The 23,933-nt window shown below is 38.6% G+C and overlaps 1 protein-coding gene and 1 long non-coding RNA gene across 9 annotated transcripts in view; one reads left to right on the top strand and one right to left on the bottom strand.

The window, feature by feature from the left end:
• Positions 1-22,532, bottom strand: part of LOC4815435 (uncharacterized) — a 31,264-nt gene extending 8,732 nt beyond the window's left edge. Inside the window, exons 1-3 of one of the 4 annotated variants that reach the window (XM_033385537.1) lie at positions 22,052-22,532; positions 21,708-21,840; positions 7,592-7,993 (exon numbers count right to left, since the gene is read on the bottom strand). In XM_033385537.1, the coding sequence (XP_033241428.1) occupies positions 7,592-7,714 (123 nt within the window). In that variant the 5' untranslated portion in view covers positions 7,715-7,993; positions 21,708-21,840; positions 22,052-22,532. The remainder of the gene's footprint in view (positions 1-7,591; positions 7,994-21,707; positions 21,841-22,051) is intronic. The other 3 variants (XM_033385538.1, XM_033385539.1, XM_033385540.1) reach the window with 3 other exon arrangements.
• The window catches only part of LOC26532563 (uncharacterized), a 51,310-nt gene extending 28,745 nt beyond the window's left edge, over positions 1-22,565 (top strand). For 2 of the 5 annotated variants that reach the window (XR_004470773.1, XR_004470772.1), the window contains 2 exons: positions 17,907-18,088; positions 18,146-18,192. This is a non-coding gene — a long non-coding RNA (uncharacterized lncRNA). Of the gene's footprint in view, positions 1-17,515; positions 17,624-17,906; positions 18,089-18,145 lie in introns of those variants that run through there. The other 3 variants (XR_001452468.2, XR_001452469.2, XR_004470774.1) reach the window with 3 other exon arrangements.
• The last annotated feature ends 1,368 nt before the right edge of the window (positions 22,566-23,933 follow it).

Genomic DNA, 23,933 nt, shown 5'->3' with positions numbered 1-23,933 from the left:
TCAAATGAAAAGGATTTATTCAGAAACTAAGGCGGCAACAAAAAAAAAAAAATCGATTCATCTGATGTTCGCATCTTACGGGATATTGGGATATTGAGCCACGAATCATTTAGGATCCGCCAAAGATATTTATTGTTCTTTGGTTTCGCATTAATACCATATTTTTAAACTTCCCCCAAATGTTTGCAATGGGCTTCCAATTTGAGGACTGAACAGACCAATCCATTATATTAGTGAGTTGTTCTCGAACCAATTTCCCGATCCCGATACTAAAAAGAGGGGTATAGGGGTATACTAGATTTGTTTAACGCCTTGTTCTTAGTGCCTATAAGAGCTAGAGAGACGAAATTTTATCACATTTCACAGTTCACATTTTACACTGAATCAAGTTTGTTTCACAATTTTGCCACGCCTTCTACCTCCCTCACAAACGACTAAAATCAGTGGTACCCACAATTTGAAGCTACGAGAAAGTCAAAAGAAACTAGAATCATAGTGAATGACCATATCTTCCTGACTGCAGAATCTGAACCAGATCGGATCATTATTATAGCCAGACGGAAAGAATTGAATTTCAGTGTCTATGTAGCGTGGCCACGCAGCTTACTCATTCTCTGTATATAAAGTATATATATTCTTGATCAGCATCAATAGCCGAGTCGATTGAGCCATGTCTGTCTGTCCGTCTGGCCGTCCCTATCAGCGCCTAGTGCTCAAAGACTATAAGAGCTAGAGCAATGACATTTTATATCCGAGCTTCTGTGATATGTCACTGTTACAAGAATATTTTAAAACCTCGCCCCACCCCTTTCCGACCCCACAATGGACGAAAATCTGTATGTTGTTTTGAAAGTTTTAAATATACGTTTTATAGAGAGATCAAACAGGAGTGTGGATACCAAATTTGGTTACTCTAGCCTTGATAGTCTCTGAGACTATCAGAGACTGTGAATATCCCCAGATTTGCATCCTTTGCGGGGGCGGAAGGGGGTGTGGCGAAATTTTGAAACAAACTCGTCTCGGTCCGATATCTTAGGAGTGTGGATACCAAATTTGGTTGCTCTAGCTTTTATAGTCTCTGAGATCTATGCGCTCACTTTTTGCAATAGGCAAAACCGACCATGAGAACTGTGTGTTAGAGAGAGACAGAGCGAGATAATGAAATTGTTTTCTTTATTCTGGCTATAATAATATTACGATCTGGTTCAGATTTCGCGTTCTAGAAGATATGGTCATTCTCGACGATTCTGCGTTTTTGGTTTTCTCGTATCCTTAAAATTGTGGATGCCACAGATTTTCGTTCTTTGTGGGGGAGGAAGTGGGCGGTACGATGTTTTGAAATATACTTGTAACAGTGACATATCACAGAAGTCTGTGTACTGCTGTATCGGGTAGTATGTAGAGTTGCGATCGCATCAGCAACTCAAAACGTTCCCCCTCGTTTCTATATAGTTCCGTCCCGATATTATTTTCGAAGAATATGTAAATTAAGCTAATTAACCAATTGACATATGTATTTCAATCTTCAGTAACAATGATCTGAAAACCTATTAAAATAAGCAAAAGATCCCTTTTTGGTATTTTTTTGAATTTGTATATGTTATGTTTTCCTTTAACATTTCCTTCTATAAGAAAGATGACTATCGATTAACGGTCTATTTTGTAACCTTTATTATACATTTCTCCAATTGGCTAAAATCGATGGAATATTGAAGAAAAAATATTATCTTCATATTTTGGAACCCATTTTGTCAAATTTTATAGACAAATGTATCTTCCCCATATCCGAGATCACTTTCCAGCCAGACGGTAGGTAGCCCGACGCACACGGCTAAATTCGTGAAAAATCGTCCCAATAACTCGAGTTATCACTTAATCCAGTGGCCTGCTGAATAGCCCAGATATAAATCCCATTAAAAAATCGATTTCTGTTTAAAAAACATTGGAAAAGTACGAGTCTGCACCAAAGGGATTGGGTGAGTCTTTGAGAGCACGTGAGGTCGGAGTGGCGCATGTTACCTTGCCAGCACCTACTAAATTTAGTCGAGAGTATGCCAATACTAATTCGGAATATGATAAAAGCTAAAGCCCTTTGAAACAAATATTTTTTAAAAATTATTAAAGTAAAAAAATTTTAAACGTGCAAAAAAACCACATGCTCATTTTTTGAACAAATTAAAATCTCTTAAGGAAAAGGATCTCTTTGAATTGAAATTGTTGTCTTTTTTCATTCTCAATAAATTAATGAATCTTTAAAAAAAAAATCACAAGGATTGATTGATTTTTAAAGATTTTACAGGCGCTTAAAGTGAAAAGTGATAAACATGTATCCACACGTGCTCGCCACTGTATTTCGAAGCACTGTAAATCATTTTATGAGAACAACCGACAATTGGCACCACCTTAGAATAGGTTTTGTCTTCCAAAATGAAAGCTCTGAGCCTTTTGGCTTTTTTCTTCACTACTGTGCTTTCCACGACGCATAACTACAGTGGAGTCCTGCTATAACGACTCTGCTTATAGCGTCCGTCCGGTCATAGCGACGAAAATTCGATGACTTGGTTGGTCCCCATACAAACTAATATGAAAGGGCCTTCGCTTAGTACTTGTCCGCTTTTAGCGACAAACCGCTTATACCGACGATATTTTTCACAATTCAACCGGCTATTACGACGTGCCGAAAAAAAATAGAGCGAAATAGTGCCAAAAAAATTAAGTATTAAGCGACGATGTTAGAAATGTATGTATTTATCAATTATCGGCACCCATTTCAAAGGAAGAACTGGATGAAAATGTTCTTATTGACAATGATTTGGCGATTTAAGGCTGCACAAATTTTGAATAGATTCCACTTAAATTTTAATGACGAGAGCTTAATTCACAGCATATCACGTTTAAATAATGCTGTGCGCGATTGTTTTTATATGTCAAAAACTACTGCTAAGCAATCAAAAATTACTGATTATTTAAAATAAGAATAAAGAGAAAAACCACACATAGAAAATAATCTTGTTATATTATGAATTATGCATGTATATTTTAGTTTTTTGAGTTTTTATGAAAAAAAACATGTTATTGAATTAAATTTGTCGCATTTTTTTTTTATTAAACAAATTTTTTTTTCTTTTTAAAAACCTAATACGAACATGGCAACCATAAAATAAATAAAAACATATATGAGGTTTCTCCTTTCGGTTAGAGCGTCTTCCGGGTATAACGTCGGCCCCTTGAGTGTCCTTATAACCGGACCCTACTGAACTTATATTTTGCAACTTTCTTGCAAAATTGCATGATTAAAATATCAAAAAGCTCCGAAAAGTTAAGGTTTTAATTTGTTAGCGCTTTTTTTGTTAGCGTTCCATTTTGGACCTTTTTCGGAAAATTGCCTAAATTAATAAGATCCGTTAGAATTGTAAACTGAGATTGGAGTAAACGCACTTCTCGCAGAGAGGAGACATGTAAACCTTCATTATATTGAAGCAAAGTGCACCAAGTGTTGGATAGTGACCATGTTTTCTAACAATAAAACTGTTGAACCTAACAGTGTAATTATTTCGCCGCAACGCTACATACGTACGTGTATAAATGTATATGTATGTATGTATGTATGTATGTATGTATTAGCACGTAAGCCACCCAGTGCACTGAAGTGGTCGGGGCCAACGAACGTCTAAGCTGGAGTCAACTCTAACGTAAAGTAGGAAACAGGAGAAGGGAGGGCGAAGAACAAGAGCGAGAGAGCGAGAGAGAAGGAGAAAGAGAGAGGAGGAAGACAGAAGGTATGGCTCTCTTGGAAAATACAAATTTATGGAATTAAGCCAAACATATGAATTATACATACAAACGACACAAGCAAAACAAAATGCCAAAGAAACACATGCATATGTACATATGTATGTATGTGTGTACATACGTGTGCGAGAAGAAGAGGAAAATTAGTGGAAGCACACACAAATAGCAATTGAAACGGTAAATGATTTTACAAATGCCAAAGCCAAAGAGACGAAACCAAGTAATAAGAAATTTTAAGTTTTAAGACACAAAAGACACAAGACGAAAAGTAAGAAATACATACATGTACATACTATGTACATACATACATACATATATACATACATATGTAGATAAAAAAACAAAAAAATAAATCTAATATACTATATAATATATATACTTATACTTATACTTATACTTATACTATACTTATACTTTATACTATATAAATCTATATAATAATAATCTAATCTATGTACATACATACATATGTACATATACTCATTTTGAGTATCGGGTATAAAAACAGACAATTCTATAAAATAAGCAAAGACGAAATCGAAGCCAACCCAGACCGAAACCGAAACCGAAACGAACAAATACACAAAAATGACCAAAAGTTGCCGTTGGGGGAGTGCGAACGAGGGTGGGAAGAGTACAGCGTAAGAAAATACAAGCCATGAAAACTGATGCCAAACTATATATGTATGTACATATGTGCATATGTATGTATGTACAAAGGTGCACATGCACATGTGAAAACTAATATGAATGAATAATAAACACAGCTTGTAAATAAATTCCCAGTATTTGGTTTTCTTTGGATTTTGATATTCCACGAAGGTGAGACATTTTTATTGCACATAGTCTTGGGTTACGCACGTACACAATCCATATTCATATGTACATATGCACATACATACCGTACATACATACATATATTAGTACATATGTACATATGTACATACATACATACGTATGCCCTTAATGCAGAGAATGTATGGAAGTGCGAATTTTGGGGCTCGCTGTGTGACTAGCGACAGAGGAAGGCCTCTTACCCTAGCCTATGGTATAGGCCTATGTTGCCTATGCAACAAAAACCGAGGGGGAACGTTGTGAGTTGCTGCGGACACCGCAACTCTACAGTTATACCCGATACTAAGTCAGTATGGCTCTCATCCGGCAGACGCCGCTAATATTAAACGACACGACAAAGAGTGCTTTTGTTGCTTTTGGCTACAAAAATGATCCGATCTGATCCAGCGATTCCAGATTCAGCGATCTGATAGATATGGTCATTATCTATGATTCTGCGTTTTTAGTTTTCTCGAATCTGCAATATTGTGGCTGCAACAGATTTTCGTCCTTTGTGGGGGCCGAAGCGGGTGGGGCGAAATTCTGAGATATACGTTTTATAGTGAGATCTAACAGAAGTGCGGTTACCAAATTTGGTTACTCTAGCCTTAATAGTCTCTGAGATTTGTGAATATCCCCAGATTTGCATCCTTTGCGGGGGCGGAAGGGGGTGTGGCGAAATTTTGAAACAAACTCGTCTCGGTCCGATATATTAGGAGTGTGGATACCAAATTTGGTTGCTCTAGCTTTTATAGTCTCTGAGATCTATGCGCTCACTTTTTGCAATAGGCAAAACCGACCATGAGAACTGTGTGTTAGAGAGAGACAGAGCGAGATAATGAAATTGTTTTCTTTATTCTGGCTATAATAATATTACGATCTGGTTCAGATTTCGCGTTCTAGAAGATATGGTCATTCTCGACGATTCTGCGTTTTTGGTTTTCTCGTATCCTTAAAATTGTGGATGCCACAGATTTTCGTTCTTTGTGGGGGAGGAAGTGGGCGGTACGATGTTTTGAAATATACTTGTAACAGTGACATATCACAGAAGTCTGTGTACTGCTGTATCGGGTAGTATGTAGAGTTGCGATCGCATCAGCAACTCAAAACGTTCCCCCTCGTTTCTATATAGTTCCGTCCCGATATTATTTTCGAAGAATATGTAAATTAAGCTAATTAACCAATTGACATATGTATTTCAATCTTCAGTAACAATGATCTGAAAACCTATTAAAATAAGCAAAAGATCCCTTTTTGGTATTTTTTTGAATTTGTATATGTTATGTTTTCCTTTAACATTTCCTTCTATAAGAAAGATGACTATCGATTAACGGTCTATTTTGTAACCTTTATTATACATTTCTCCAATTGGCTAAAATCGATGGAATATTGAAGAAAAAATATTATCTTCATATTTTGGAACCCATTTTGTCAAATTTTATAGACAAATGTATCTTCCCCATATCCGAGATCACTTTCCAGCCAGACGGTAGGTAGCCCGACGCACACGGCTAAATTCGTGAAAAATCGTCCCAATAACTCGAGTTATCACTTAATCCAGTGGCCTGCTGAATAGCCCAGATATAAATCCCATTAAAAAATCGATTTCTGTTTAAAAAACATTGGAAAAGTACGAGTCTGCACCAAAGGGATTGGATGAGTCTTTGGGAGCGCGTGCAGTCGGAGTGGCGTATGACACCTTTAGTCGAGAGTATGCCAAAACATATTCGAAGCTAAGACCCTTTTGAACAAATATTTAAAAAAAATTATGAAAGTAACAAAATTTAAAACGTGCAAAAGTGGATACATGGACTTTTTTCGAAAAAAATAAAATCTCTTAAGGAAAGGGCTCTCTTCGAATTGAAATTATTCTCTTTTTTCTTTCTCACTAAATGAAAGAATATATGAAAACAACGAATGGGAACGTTGCGAGTTGCTGCTGCGACCGCAACTCTACATTTATACCCGACACATACATAGTCAGTATGGCTGCATTGAGCGACAGTGTGTGCGTGCGGGAGAGACAGAAAACGTGTCTGAACATGTCGTCGGGCGCTGCGTAGCCACTGCAAATTGATTTGTACCTTATGGCTATGAAAATGATACGAACTGATCTAGATTCTGCAATCTGGTAGATACGGTCATTCTTTATGAATGTGCGTTTTTAGTTTTCTCGCATCTTCAATTTTGTGGATGCCACACATTTTCGTCCTGTGTGGGGGCGGAAGAGGGTGGGGTGAAATTTTGAAATACACTTGTGCAGGTTCGATAACATAGGATTGTGGATACCAAATTTGGTTGCTCTAGCTCTTATAGTCTCTGAGATCTAGACGCTCACTTTTTGCAATAGGCAAAACCGACCATGAGAACTGTGTGTTAGAGAGAGACAGAGCGAGAAAAAATTAAACTCTTTTCATCATTCTGGCTATAATAATTATACGATCTGGCTCAGATCCTGCAGTCTGGAAGATATAGTCATTCTCTACGATTCAGCGTTTTTTGTTTTCTCGCGTTTAAACTGAAAAGTGATAACCATGTATCCACATGTGCTCGCCACTGTACATATGTACATATATATATACATTTATGGGATTGGAAACGTTTCCTTCTGGGTGTTACACATATCCGCCGGAAAGCTAGTATACATAGATACATATATCCCTAAACTCTTCTAGTACCGGGTATAGAAAGCGGCTAAAAATGTGACTTGATATGCGTAATAATCAGCTTGAAAAGGATGTAATAATTATTTAATATTAATTAATATACTTAATGCAATTAGTAACACAATGGTAAACTGAAGAGCCTTTGGTACCTGATACTCAAGGAATAGAGAATTTAGGCCCTTGCCGATCAAATAGCGACAAAGAAAACTGGCTGAATTTGTAACATCTCACAGATTCCGTTACACTACCCCATCAAGCTACTAGAAGCGCTCTCTCAGTTAAGCCTACTCCGCTCTCACCTGGACGTCGGCTATTGTGGTTATTTTCTGCCAGAGCGAGTCCTCGCCGAATATTGAAATCATTTTCATGGGACTGCCGCTCGCGTGAGAGCCGATGCAGATACGACATAGCTCGTCGTCCATGTTGAATGCACTCCACTCCAGGTCTGCGGTTCCGTCTCCTTCTCAGATGGATGCTGATACTGCTGGTGTTTTCGTCGTTAGCTGTTCGAGCGGAAGAGTTGAGTGTGACCAGCTGCCAGCCCAATGCATGTCAGAGTTGTCACCCTCACGCTCCAGACGCCTCTCTCCGCACGATACTGCGTGGTTTCGTTGGTAAGGAGAAGAGCAACAAGTGTTGCAGAGGAACAGATTGATGGAGCCAATGGTCCCCGACTGAATTGCCTGGCAGTGGATTGTAAACTGAAACGAAAGAAAACTATTTATTAACAATGAAACGAAAAAAAAATGTGCACAAAACAGAATATGATATGGAGCTTAAAGGGGCAAAGGGAGGCAATGGAGCTTACTTTGAAGAAAGATGGAAACCCGAAACGCACAAGAAAACTAAATAAAAAGTTAACAACTAGGAAACATGCACATATACATATGTATGTACATGTGTACAATATATGTATGTACATTTGTACACACATTCACAGAACAGTGACAACCACAATAGTTGCTGCTTCTCTTTTACTCCCCTACACTCCCCGAGTGCCTGCATACATACATACATATGTACACTCATACACACACACATACGTAGAAATGTACACTCGTACACACATTTGGACATATGTACATATGTATGTATTTATTGTGTTCATTCCAGAAACAAGAAAAAGCAATTCTTACTGCTGTTGCCGCATACAAAAAGTTTATGAACTTGATACACACACTAACACACAGATATACTACGAACCCGAAAATAAAATTACACAAAAGAAAACAAGTCGAAACTAAAAAATAACATTCACACACAGGCACACACACAGAAAGACATAGAGTGACAGAGAGAGACACACACAAATAATAATAGAACAAAAATCGTAACGAAACGAAATGAAATAAAACTCTACATATATACATATGTATGTATGTACATACATATATCTATGACAAAGAACCAGAGAAGGGTAGGGGGGTTCGGAGAGCGGAAGACGGTAACACAAAGCACATACATAAAAGAACGATAATTCATTGTCTCTGGTCCTCGCCCTCCCTCTCTCCGTCTACAAAATGTGATTTTTAGTGGTGAGAGGGAGTGGAGAAATCAAGTAAACTTTGACAATCGATGAAATTGGAATGAAAGCGATCAATTATTCCTAACAAGTTATCGAACTATAATCATACATACATACATACATACATACATATGTACGTATTCATCCTTCTATTCTATATCCGGAACGTCCTTCGACCCTTCTTATTCATTAACAGCGTTCCTTAATCATCATATCCTTCCATCTTCTGCTCCCATATTCGCGCCGATTCTATTACGATTGTCCTTCCAAAGGAACAAAATATAAAACAACTCATCGAACTATCGATTACAAGCTTCTCACACGATTGTTGTTTCCATTACGTACGATGCGCCACACTTAACCACCTATACCCGTCCTTCCGCTCAACCATGTCTTCTGATTCTCCATCCATTCTTCCAAAGCTCTCTATCTCTCTCTTTTCATAAAGCGTAAAAGGTGAATGAACGGAAATGGAAATGTGCGTGGAACAAATTCCAAATGCAATTCAAGTTCAGGAATGCAAAAATTCACAACCAGTTACGAAATAGTGGAACGGTGCGGAAAGGGGCTCTAGGAGGGATGGGCAATGCGTACATGTGCATGCATTTGTTCGTACTATGTACATACAAACATACATACATACATACTTACATACATACATATGTATGCTTGTATGAACATATAGCAGGCACATGAGTTGGCAAATTGAAATCTTTTTTCCTCTTCTGTCTTGATCTCTTGCGAACGATCTCTTTGCAATCGCAATCTGTATGGAAAAAGGATGAAGGAGAAGTAGAAAAGGCAAGAAAAAGCAAGGAATTGAGGAAGGAGGGAGAGAGGACCGTGGAAACTGGAAGCAATTTGCAATACATATGTACATATGTATGTGAACAACGAGTCTACTTCTTGCAACACTCCCGCTTGCCCTCCTCCGCCCACTACACACTCCACACTGCTTTCCCTGCCTCACCTCACTATACCTCACCATTGTAGCACACCTCACCACAACACACCTCTGTGTGTGCGGCCGTACCGCACCGAATACTAAAAACCAAGTAAAAACATAATCCACACACAGATATGTACATACTATGTATGCATACATATGAATAGGTTCCAGGTTTGTGAGTGGCCCGCATATGGATCGACTATCCCTGCCGCACAACCCCAAAACCCCACCACCACTCTTCACACTATCAATTACCATTCCAAGTCACGGCACCGACATGGTCCCAGCCAGAGCCAGACATTGTTTAAAGTTTAAAATAAAATTAAATAAAATTGAACCCATATAAACATATGTACATACATACATATGTACATATAAACAAGAGACAATGGGTGCGCGCGGAAAGAGACGCAAGGAATGGAAGGGAAGGAGATCCAAACGTCGCGCATTCGCGGTTTTACACATATGAGGAAATACACCAAAAACAAGGACAACAACAACCTCAAGAGGTAAAAAAATACATGACTTATGAGAGAAGGAGAGATAGAGAGATGGAGAGGCCCCAGTGCGTAGGCAAGAGAGGAAAAGCACAGCAGAAAGAGAACTACAGCACGTTATAGAGAGAGGAGGTGGCACGACAGAAAAGTCAAGAAACTCGAGACTTTTTGCTTTTGCTTAAATTTTCCAGAACCAGAAAAAATAGAAAACAACAAAAGCGCAAAGTCTTGGAGGTCGAAGCTTTTGATGCCCTTGCAGACCAATCGTTTCTATGGATGTAACAAATATTTCGAATTAACTTTTCTGATGTTATTAACAAAACATATGACATACATACATATGTATGTGTGTACATATGTACGGATGTATGTATATATTTACATATGTATGTATGTATCTATGGTTATATGAATGTACGTGCATGTGTATACGTACGTGCATACATACATATGTACATATGTGAATGATTGGTGTTCGCAGATGGGGTCTGTAGCTTTCATGTTTAAATAATCGCATATGCAATTCCTTCTCGCCGTTGCAAACATTTGCTGAAAGTTATAATACGCTCGGAAAGGGTAGAACAAAACTAAAAATTCAAAGAGCAAAAGAGAGAGGTATAGATACCGAGTGTTGAAGTCAAAGCCGCAGCCGCAGCCGCAGTCGCAGTGGCGGCAGCAGCGCAACAGCAGCAACGAACCAACCCCACGACGAGCCGCCGAAGCAGAGAGCCGACGACAGCGAACGACTCTACGACTATTAAAGATAACCACAGCAACAACAAAAGCAGTAAGAGCAAGCAGAAGAAGCAAGTCGACAAGAAAAGCAAATACACGCTACATACTTACACTTACTATCCCACATATTCATGCATAGCTACATGTACAGATGCATACGTACATAGCATGTACATGTATGTATTGGAATGTGCACTGCTTTTGTTGGTTTACCTACGAACCGAACCGACTTACACTCACATACAGACATACTTAAAGAAATAACAAAGTTTTTTTTTTCTTTTTTATGATTATTTTAGCTATTGTACAGTTCCACAAAAGATTTATACACCGCACGAACTAACACAGCAGTCATGGGGTGTAAGTGGGAGGGGTGGGGAGGGGCTATTTGAGGGTGGCGGTAATATTTGTGAGAATATTTGCAGACGAGAATGGAATAGAATACACAGAGAGAGAGAGAGAGAGAGAGAGACACAGAAAACTAACAGAAGAACAAGAACATGCTGAAGAAGCAGAATAGAAGAGTTTGAGCAACATTTTTCGCAGAGCGCGGATGACAATGTTTACTCAGTATCTGTGTGAATGTGTGTGCCTGTGTATCTTGGTGTGCATGTGTGTGCGAGAGTACTAGATAAAATTCGAAATGCTGTCGTTGACTTAGAAAGTATTCCAAATAATAAAAGAAGCAAAGGAATTCTTTGAGATTTGTGCTGCTTTGAGCAAGAGCTGCGCACATCCACTATGAAGGGGCACTTGCATGCCCTGCTTGAGCACTGCACAGCAGTGCACTGCACCCGGCCCTGGCCATGCCCAACAAATTCAAATTAATCGGGCTAGTATGACATTTATGGGGAAACTGTATTGGGTGGTATTGGAATAACAGTTTAAGTGTTCAAGCACAAACCTTGCTTTTTTCACTTCACCATTTCAACTGTATTCAGTTCTCTATCTGTCAGTTCTGTCAATTGGCGAATAAGTGGCCACGCAGTTTATTTTTTAAAATAAGCGTGCATTCTAAGGCGGTGGGGTAATGTGGGTTTTATGTCTTTATTACTTTCAATGTACATATCTCTGATTTTAATCAAATTCAATTAGTGCGTGGAATTTCAACCGATTTTTAATGGGTTGCAGTAGTTTAAAGCGCGAGCGAGAAGTTGCAGAGATTTTTGTGAATAATTATGTAATGTTCTAAGGGAATATCGTGCATATTGTTATCTAAGATACTCTATCACTATATACTTACATACATACATACATACATATGTACATACTATGGACATAGATATCTCTAAACATCAGAGAATTGGTATGAGAATCAGTGAAAGCACTAGGCTCTAATTCATAGCTTCAGGCAAATAAGGACGATTTTTCGATACTCACAAAGAATACTAGTATTCGAGAACATCGCTTGCAAGTGCTATTCCAAGAGAGAGATATCATGAAGCAAAACAATTAATTATCTTCAGTCGAAGAGCTGATTTCGACCAAGGTAGATATATCGTATCTTCAAAATATGATTTTTCTAACAAATCCAGACTAGAGGATATATGTATGTACTTTCCTCTGTTGTATCTGGTCTCACAGCAGTGGAAGCAGTGGAAGCAGTGGAATGATTGATTTAAACATCAGTATGTACATGTACATACATACATACATAGTACGTACATGCATACATACATATATTGGTTTGAGAAGCAATTCCACCTTAAAATTAGTTTTATGTCCCCCAAACTTTCTTCTTCTAAAAGCTTCTAAAAGCGTACTATTTGGAATGAATTCATTAATTCAGCTTATTAATCACGAGAAGAAATAAAGAGAAACAGCTGGCGTGATAAGAGCCCGATTGCTATACAGCCAACTGATTATGCAATAAGAGTGCTCCCAAAGAATCGCTCTGCATGTGGAGATATGTAAATGTACGTACATACATACATATGTACATACATACGTACAAACAATATGTCTCATAAACCTTAAGGTTTCATACATCTTGTATGTACATATTTGTATACATACATACATATGTATGTGTGTATGCAAGTTGTATGTATGTATGTATGTTCAAAAGTATTACATTTTGAGGCATTGTCGTGTGCTGTGGGAAGATGGTGGAATGGCCGGAAAACTAAGGTAGAGGGATGGATGGGTGAGGGGATAGTTCAGTTGCCCGGCTGGTTCCGGGGGCGAGGCGACCCGGTAATTACAAGCTCACGACAATGTGCGACGTGAACAATAATTTTACGTGTACTTGCAATAACACAATAACTCCGGAAGAAGACACACACAGGCTCATAAAGGAACGCGTGATTATATGTAGTTGTTTTCCTGTGGATCTGTGTGAGGAAATGCACACACACACACACACACACACACACGCATGAACTTACAACTACATATTTACGAGTATGCATGTACATATGTACATACATATATAAATACATATGTACTTCTCTATTTCCAGGACACAAAACCAGTCTGACGAATCGATTTCCAGATGTATCCCAAGATGCAATTGTATTTATGAACGAGCATCTAATAATGACTGCAAAATTAAATTATACACACAAGTTAATTATAAATACATATGTATGTATGTACATAGTATATATATATATATATGTATGTCTGTACATATGTGTGTATGTATGTTCAATGATATGTACATTTATTATAAAATAAGGGGATGGATTTTTTTCGGTTTGGGGAGATATCGAAATAAATAAACAAACATTTTTAAATTAATACGATTTCTGGAGAAGAAACGAATAAACAAACAGCAGAAGTGCGTACAAGGAGAACCAGATGAGGAAATTTGTCCGCATAAAGCTGACAAACTAATTTTCGAGATAAAACTGATGACGATGATGCTGAGAACGACGATGGGGTTAGGGAATATCCTCAATAGAGAAGCCAGAACTAAAGTTAACCAACCGCTTCCACAAATGGAGATGCGTGTGGGCGGAGAGAGAGGGAGCGCGCGATGCACACAGCACAGCACACAGAACTGGAACCAAGAAAAAATGCTACGTGAAGCAAAACGAAAGCCAAAAACTAGATGAAAAACTTGGCTGTGGAAATGGCAGACCCGTACAAGATAAGCCAAAGATGCAAGCCATGAAAGCAAGCAGGCGCAAGCAGAGGCAGCAAAAGAAGCAGCATCACGCAAAAGAAGCAGAACATGAACGAGTGGGCTGGTAGGAACAAGAAGACAAGACAAGTTTCATATGCAGCATGATGCACTGTGCTCCCTCCCTCTCTCTCTCTCGTCGTCCCGTCACACTCGCGCGTTGGCAAAAGTAGAACTTTGCTTGAAAAAGATAGCTCCCCATCTCTCTCTCTCTCTCTCTCTCTCTCTCTCACTCTTACCGCAAAAGTTCGCTGCTTGATTGATAGCCAATGGGGTCGGGCGCTGGAGCTGGGGATGCCTGGTTTGTGGTACGGTCGGAAGGAAAGAAGCGGCAGGCGGGACGGACTGCTGCATAGAAAAGCTTGCAACTTCAGAAAATTTGTATCGCTTTACATTTCGTTCTTGGCTCAACTGAGAGAAATACAGAAAAACTAAGGCGAAGAGTGAGCAAAGAGAGGTTAAGAGCCAGAAAGAGAGGGCGAGCGAGCACGTGCAATAAATGCAATTACCGCTGTATCTGTGTACGAGACTGTATGCGTGTGCGAGTTTATGGGTTCAAGTTGTACATTTTCTCGAGTCTTTTATAGACGGTTCTCATATGCGGGGTACCAAAAGGTGTATGGGCACACACGCACACACGCACACACCCGAATCCTCCTCCATCTACTGAAATGAATTACTTCCAGAATTAATTCCACAGAATACAACATACAGCTCGGCTATATCATACATTTTGAATCCACCTGGCACAATCAAATAGTCAATTACAATTTAAAGGTTCCGTAGTATAGTTCCGTAAAAGCTATCCATGAGTGTCGTACACATACAGCTGCGCCGATGATGGTTCTAGTGAACGTTGCTAAGACTTATACATATATAAACTTTATGCTATAATTTATCGTATCCCAGAGCACTGGTACGATTTGCCAACTCCAAATGAAAATATTTGAAAAGAGAAGGGTTATATCATAAATTTGGGCCTCAACAAAAAGTCGCCAATTTACAAAAAACAAATCAAAAAACTACTAAATAAAAAGAAATTTTTTAGTAAAATATGTTAGTTCAGTTGTATTTAAAGGTTGGCATTTGGTTGCAAAGCCTTTGTCAGCAACAACAGCAGCTCAACATCTCGGCATTAAAGCGCACCCAATTTCCGCATATTTCCATTGGGATATTGATCCCCGAACATGCAGGATACCCCAAAGATCGTCGTTGGGCTTTGGTTTCGCATTAGCGACATATTTTTTAACTTCACCTCACCCAAAATATTAGCAGTGGGGTCAAGTCTGGAGACTGAACAGGCCAACCCATTACTTTAAGTGAATTGTTCTCGAACCACTGTCGAGCTTTCATTCTAAATTGTTTTGCGTAATTTTCGTGCTGGAAGTGCTATGAGTACCCATTTTACGTTCTTGTAAACAAGATCTAGATTTCAAGCTACTTGACGATTTTTTAATATCCTTTTTTTAGTCCTCCTTGCTCTCACGAACCAGTCGTTTTACTAGAACTGGGGAAATCGCGGCCTTTCATCCATGTGTTTCTTATTGAAAACATATTTTAAAGCGTTGCTAATCATTTTTATACCCGATACTCAAAATGAGTAATGGGGTATATTAGATTTGTGGTGAAAGTGGATGTGTGTAACGTCCAGAAGGAATCGTTTCCGACCCCATGAAGTATATATATTCTTGATCAGTATCAATAGCCGAGTCGATTGAGCCATGTCTGTCTGTCCGTCCGTCCGTCCCTATCGGCGCCTAGTGCTCAAAGACTATAAGAGCTAGAGCAACGACGTTTTATATCCGGACTTCTGTGATATGTCACTGCTTCAAGAATATTTCAAAACTTTGTCCCGCCCACTTCCGCCCCCACAAAGGACGAAAATCTGTGGCATCCACAAATTCAAAGATACGAGAAAACTGAAAACGCAGAATCGTAGAAGATGACTATATGTTCTAGAGTGTAAAACCAGATCAGTCTGAACCAGTTCGTATAATTATTATAGCCAGAATCAAGAAAACAATTTCATTCTTTCTCGCTCTGTCGATCTCTAACACACAGGTTTCATGGTCGGTTTTGCCAATTGCAAAATATGAGTTCAAGGATCTCAGAACCTATAAAAGCCAGAGCAACCAAATTTGGTATCTTTGGTACCTTGACCTTTTTGTGTCACAATTTCGCCACACCCCCTTCCGCCCCCACAAAGGACGAAAATCTGTGGCATCCACAATATTGAAGATACAAGAAAACTAAAAATGTAGAATCATAGAGAATGACTATATCTATCCGGTTGCTGAATCTGGATCAGATCGGATAATTTGAATAGCCAAAAGCAAGAAATCAATTTGCAGTGGCTCCGCAGCGCCCGACGTCACGCTCAGACTGATTTTCTGTCTCTCTCGCACGCACTCTTTGTCGTGTCGTTTAATGTTAGCGGCGTCTGCCGGAGGAGAGCCATACTGACTAAGTATCAGGTATAAATGTAGAGTTGCGGTGTCCGCAGCAACTCACAACGTTCCCCCTCGTTTGTTTTAACAACAGACAATTTGCCACACCTTAGCATAGGTCCGGCCTTCTGAAATGAAAGTTTTGATCCTTTGTCTGTTTTCTTCACTTTAGTGCTTTTCCAGACGTAAGCCACCGATTTTAAATTCAATCAAGAACTTAAAATATCAAAAAGCTCGGAAAAGTATAAACTTGTACATAAAACAGTTACTAGTGCTCCATTTCGCTCTTTTTCGCAAAATTGCCTAAAGTAATAAGAACCGCTTTTCTTCCAACCATCTGGGCATTATATAGGGTATCAACTAGTCATACCTTTAAAGCAACTTCTTCGTTATTTTAGGCGTTCACAAGACTGAAGCAAACAACACAAAAGCAAAAATAGCAATAACAATAACGAATAAAATCTACGAAAGAAACGACATTTTCTGTGTACGCGCCGCCGCCGCTGCGCAGTCCAAGCAGTCGCTGTTTGACGTTTTGTTTGTGCACTGCTTGCAGGTTGCTTATGCAGTCGCAGCGCTGCTGCCTAGCTGCAGTAGTTATTGCTGTTGCTGAACTTACGGTTGTCGTATTTTTATTCATTTTTTCCTCTGCTCGCACATAGACATACGTACATATGTATGTATGTTTGTGTACATATGCCCATACATATTTTTCTCTTCGTATGCATTTTTATCTGCGTGTGTTTGTGTGTGTTTGCCTTGGATCAAATTTGTTGAATTGTTTATTTAGTACGTTGAAGCTGTTATTGCTATTGCCGTGTGTCCGTTGCGCTGTTGTTTCTCTCGTTTTATTGTATTTTTCGTTATTGTTATTATCGCTAGTACCAGCGGCAGCAGCAGCAGCAGCAGCAGCAGCAGCAGCAGCAGCACTACCACCACCAACACCACCACCACCACCACCAGCAAACGGCGTTGCATTCGCTCTTGTTCGGCTCCCAGTCGTCGCTCGGTGCTTGCTGTTATACTTTCATTGCCGTCTCTTTCGTTTTTGGTATTTGTAAATTACATAAATTGTCTTGGACTATAAATTACGGGAAGATTATTATGGATTGTTGCTTGCCTTTTGTAATTCATACATACATAAACATATATGTACATATATATGTATGAATCTGTGCTTGTGTGAGATGGTGTTCGAGTGTGCTTGCACATGTAGCATTTATTGTGGTTCGAATGCAAGCAGCGAACAAAAACCAAAAGCACCAACAATGTTACTTCTCTACTCTTTCTACTACTTATTTTGCACCTTTTTTTTTTTTTTTTACTATTTTTAGGCTTTTATAGAGATCTGCATTTAATGGTACACTCGCATAGTTACATATGCATACCGCTCTCCGATCTCTCTATCATCAAGTGTGTGTGCGGGAACAACATTGCCGTTGTTTCTGATGCCGAGGGCTTGGAAATGGGATACGGTTTATGGTACGAGTATACGGAGGCGGGGGAACGGGATATGGTAATGTTAGCAAATATGTGCAACGCGTGACCAACATGGGTTGACATCTGTCTGCAGTCTTTTTTTTCAAATGCCAGCCACAAGAGCTGGAGTGTTAAAGGGGCGAAGGGATCAACAGGAGGATCAGGAACAGTGCTGGATACGGTATTCCCTCACAGGCGTTCCTCACAACTGGGAAACTCACAACTGGGATACTCACAACAATAACTGTAGCGTAAAGAAGTCTTGAACTTTTATATACACTGGATTGGCAAGCAGACGGATCAGAATCAGTAATGGAATAGAATGGAACGCCTTGGGAAGGGTTTCTCTCGGGAGAAACCGGTACTCGGTACTCGGTACTCGGTACTAGAAAGTCAAGCCGAATCAGGATCAGATCATATACATATATGTAAGTATCTAGACACTGGAGTTGTAATGGTAAGGTCTGGATCGATTGCGTAACAGATTTGCTGCGGTGCTTTCAAGAAAAGTTCTGCAAATATAATGTGTTCAGATGGCGTTTCTATCTTTCTCGAGCGCTCACCACCACTGACACTGCAGGGGCTTGAATGCAACCAAAGATCTTTCTAAATGTTACCAAGACTTTTCAGTTCAAAGAAGTTGGATAAGGAGAAGAATAGCAGTTGGAATGGAATGGTAAAGGCGTCTAGGCATAAACCCTCAGACTCAGACAAGATACACTTTTCGCTGGCGAAGTGTGATGTAAGTACAGTAGAATCCGGTTATAACGACTCTGCTTATTCGATGACTTGGTTGGCCCCCATGCAAACTTATATGAAAGAGCCTCCGCTTAATATATGTATATGCATATATCAGTGATCGGCAACGATTTCAAAGGAAGAACTGGCTGAATATGTTCTTATTGACAATGCTGTGGCGTTTTGTGAGGACCCTTCCGAAGACAACATTGTTAAAAATATATTAGATAACGGACAGGACAGCGACGGCAACGTCGAAGATCAAAATGAATCGTTTTGGAGGCATTTAAGCCTGCAGAAATTCGCGGAAGCATAGCATGACTAGTTTAAATAATGCCGTGCGCTACTGTTTTTATATATCAGAAACTACTGCTACACAATCAAAAATTACTCATTGTTTAAACTAAGAATAAAAAGAAAGACCCCATATATAAATTAATCTTGTTATAATTTGCTTATGAATATGCATTATATGTATACAACTTTTTATGAAAAACACAAATTAATGCGTTTTATTTAAAAATATATATATTTTTTTTGCTCCTCTTTTGGTTAGAGCGTCTTCCTGGGATAACGACGTAAAATCATCGGCCCCTTGAGTGTCGTTATAGCCGGATTCTACTGTATTTTCATATTTCGCTGGCGGCAGTTTATTAAAATGTTCTGTGTTTGTTTACAAATAAAGTCGAACTTTTGTATGACGGCAAGAGGGAAAGCAAGTAGGCTATTAATGTCGCCTGTAATGAATTAATACATAGTTTCTGAAGATAAGTGGAACCAACACGTTTTTATCTATCTACATCTATCTATACATTTACTTTAGACTTCTTAAATAAAAGTCAATTTGTTTCATTATTGAATAGTTTTGGACGGCATCCTGGCTTGTTACACTTTATTTCGGTTGTGCCTGCCAGTTCGCTAGCGAAAGGTAGCGAAAGGAATATATGTACATAGATATATTTATACCTTTCGGTCGTTCAAAGCGGAACCCCGTCGGTTTTTTTCTAGTATTATTCGTAATTTTATTTATCTTACCTTAGAACTACATAGGTCGCAAATTAAGCTTTTTAAAAAATCTAGCCAGCAAAAAACAGAAATGTTGTCTTATGTTATGTTGTTTAAGTTTTCTGAGTACTAGGGCTTATATCTCATAATAAATGTGGGAAACATAATTAGAAAAACATTCGACGGAATATCTTCCACTAGAGATAATTCATTTAGCTGGACTTGATCGCGGAAATACTGACCCTCTCGCTGTATTCAGCCCCTCATTCATCGCCTATTCAGTTGCATAAGTGAGTTCACTGGAGGTATCGGTATCGGTATCGGTATCAAATCGAAAACATAACTTAAAACTGAACTGTGATCAGTAATGGTTTTTGTGAATGCCTTGTTTCTACTACGATTCATTGCCAAGCGATCGTGAAAATTTTAAAAGTGTAGAAATTTCCGCTAACAATACCATAGAAAATTTCACTTTATTCAATTCATGTATGTACCTATGTATGTATATACTACATATGTATGTAAGTACTAAGCACACAAAGCACAAACACATGCAAAAAGGCACTTACAATTACAGATATAAGCATGCATATGTATGTATGTATGTATGTGGATATGCATTGTATATTTAACATAAGCGACTGTACATTGCATGTGCTTGTTGTTCTCTATTTTATCAAGAGGCTGTTCAAATACGAAAGAATAATAAACACCCGCACGCACACAGGTACGGATACGGAATTGCTCTTAAATATGTAAGTATTCGAGTATCTTAAGCATTCTCGTGGGAATTGTGTTTAACCACAAGGTAAGACTGTCTTCGAAGAAAGATCGCACTGAAGCTTAACATACGCTAGGCTAAATCCCGTTTTAAGGGGAGTACTTATTTCTAAATGTCTGGTTCAAAGTGGAGATTATAATAGATAGTGTTGTAGCCATAGTCGCGGTTGTTCAAATTCATCCGAGTTGTTTAGATTGAAAATGGAGTAATATTGTTTCTGCGGAGGCTTTTGTTATAATACGATACGATTTCGATCAAATTTTGATCAAATATGTAGTTCGCGAGTTAGTTTTTAAACACACACTTTTTAGTTTTCCTTCAAGTGGCCTATTTTTCAATTTGTTTAAATCATGGAGATTTTGTAAAGATTCACATTTAATTGCAAGTTCGGTAGAATTTTTTCCAAATTATCTAGATTATAAATTTATTTATGCGATGCCACCTAACACTCGATGGTCTTTTATTTATCAAAAGTTTCTGATTCTGTTTTTATCATAGTAAACCATTTGTAAGGCTTCCGAAGATTTACATATTTTATTACATTCGGTCTGATTTTGGATTTCGATTTAGCAAGCTAAATTGTATGTAAAATATTCTTACATTTTTTGGTAGCTAAAATGGTGTGAAAATTGTAGTAGCCTTTTTAAAGGGTATCAAAATCGTAATCATTCACACGAACACACACACACACATGCTTTTGCAAACACATGATTTCATATAGAGTTAACGCACTGATTTAACGTAACTATTCCAGTGCTCTCAAGTGAACATACATAGTAGTTAATAGGAAAAGCAACAAGAACTCACAAAGACAGAGACAGATAGCCGTGGAATAAGAGAGGGACAGGACAGGGGGAGAGAGAGCTAACAGCATGTGCTGAGAGCAGAGAAACGGAATGTCAGGCAACGCGGGCCAGGGAGGGGTGGGTGGCAATGAGAGCAGCCCAAGGAGCGAGCGAATGAATGAGTGAGAGAGCCCAAAGCCATAATAATAACAATCATAAATTGAAGAGTTAAACTAATAATGATATACAGCTATCTCTATCGCACTCTCCCTCTCTCTTCGTAATACATTTATGTACTTGTGTGTGTGTGTGTGTTGTATAGTTAATAATAATAAAGTCGCACATACCTTTATTTAGTTGAAATAGCTTTGCATTTATCTTTACTCGGCTTCTTCCTCTGCCTTTCGTCTTCTGATTCGTAGTTCGTAGTCTATGATTTTTGTTATTTGCCGTTGGTTCTCTCTCTCTCTCTCTCTCTATCTTATAGTTTTCACACAAAACAGAATAAAAAAAAAATGGAATGTGTAAAATTGAATTTATTAGTACTTTTTATTGTTCGTCGTTTTAGGAGCGTCTCTGTCATTATGTGTGGATAGAAAACTATGCTTCTATAAATGTTTTTCAAGGAACCGTTCTTCGTTACGTTTTACTATTCATATTTGTTCTTTCCTTACTCGCTCTTCTTACTCACACTTTTTTACTTATTTTTCTCAGCTTTTCCTTTGCCTTTTCTTAGAATTGAATTTTTCGGCTAACGGTAAAAGCGCACTGCCAAAAAACAAACAAAAAGAACAGGAACGGAACAGACGACAGGGGAAACTCCCAGGGACTGAAATCCCGTCACACGCGCGCTGCTAACACACCGTTATAATTGCCGCATTAGTGTATGAAAGTGCATGTGCAACCGCAAAAACAGTGCACTCCGGCAGCATGAAACACACTTATTGCTGTTGTTACTAGTCTAATTTTAGTTAATGCTTTTAATGGAGCCGCGCCAGTAGACAGAAGCAAAGGTAAATGTAAACTACGCTACCTGCGACCAGCAGCCGCAGTAAAGTAACACAAACAAACGTTAACAAGCGCGTAACGTAACGCGCTCACGACGGTCAATTAATTCTTGTCTTCCAGTCTGACCCTCAGAAATATACCCAAACTACGTCACAAATTTCAAAATATACCGTAAATATACTGACGAATTATTTTTATTCAAGTTGCATTATATTCTTCGTTTTTGATATTTGTTTTAATATTAATAGTTAGCAAAAACCCTCAGCTCTCAACTCATAATTTAATCCGATTTTCAAATCAATTTCCTATAAGACTGGTTAACTTTAAATGTTAATTTTTATTGCAATGCTTCAAAAATAAGGTTTAAGCAACCAATAAGGTCAAGAATAATTTCTACGAAATGAATTTCCTTACATGGTAACTTCACGCTAACTACACATTCGCTACAAATTAACTAAATTTCTATGTAATTACCAAAGGCGACACCTGATGGGGAAATGTTTCAAACTTTTATGCCCGTTTTCTCATATAAGCCCCATGGAAGCGCCACTATGAAAACCATCCGTTATCCACTTTTTGACATGGCTTTTCTCCATTTTTCAAAAAATTTAGATTTTGATGGCAAATGATCAGGAATTCGATGGTGATCACGAGCTAGTAATCGATGTGGCCTGGGATATGGCTCTGGCATTTCTACACGGTTTCTACATTGGTGCATTGGACAAGAGCCTGAGTCCATATCGCGTCTTAAAATATACTGGAAAGTACTAGAAAATATTATGAAAAGTAAAAAATTTGCAAGGTGTGTGAGCTAGACATGCTGGCAAGAAAATCAGTCCTGATTATCTCAACTGAAATCGATAAGATGTAAAAAAATCAGCTGATTTTCTTAGCTGAAATCGATACAAGGTAAAAATTAATCGATACCCAAATTTTAGATTTCCTGAACTTTTTACGTAGTTTTCTAAAAAAACAGTTTTAATTTTTTGCTTGTGCGGAAAACAAATGGAGTGACAAAGGGTGGACAGTACCACCGTCACACGTCAAACTCCCGTTCCCACATATGTCTTAGTTACAAATATAAATAAAATACGTAGAATTTAATTTATGTGCTACATGTTTATTGAGTCCGCCGTACATTAGGCATGGGGACCGGGTTGTTATAAACAGCAGAGTGTAATGTCCTAGCCGTTTTTTAGTTGTCCCAGAAGCGGACCTGCCGGGACGTCATTCTAAACGCATTTCGCCAAGTTGGGGGCACCCTGACAGTGATCACGATCTTCTCCGGATCCTCTACGCTGTCCAGTGGACATTTGTTTTTAATTTCATGAGTAGCAGCTTTTATTTCTCGTTGAATGTTTTTCGCAAAACTTTCTAAGTTTTTGTTAGCCTCAAACTGGCTTTGCTTTTAAGTAGCCTGCTTTTGGCTATGAATGTGTTGAGTTTGTGTTTGTTACCTGCTATTTCAAATATTATTCGGTGATGGTGGCTACCTTCTAGAAAAAGCTGGGTCTCAGTCCGCTTGGCCTGCTTGATTAGCGTGGAGGGTTTCTCCGCCGATACCC

The sequence above is a fragment of the Drosophila pseudoobscura genome, chromosome X, assembly GCF_009870125.1.
Source record: "Drosophila pseudoobscura strain MV-25-SWS-2005 chromosome X, UCI_Dpse_MV25, whole genome shotgun sequence".
Lineage (NCBI taxonomy): Eukaryota > Metazoa > Arthropoda > Insecta > Diptera > Drosophilidae > Drosophila > Drosophila pseudoobscura.
Note: the sequence above shows the minus strand (reverse complement) of the source record. Positions and strands in the feature narration are given on the sequence as shown.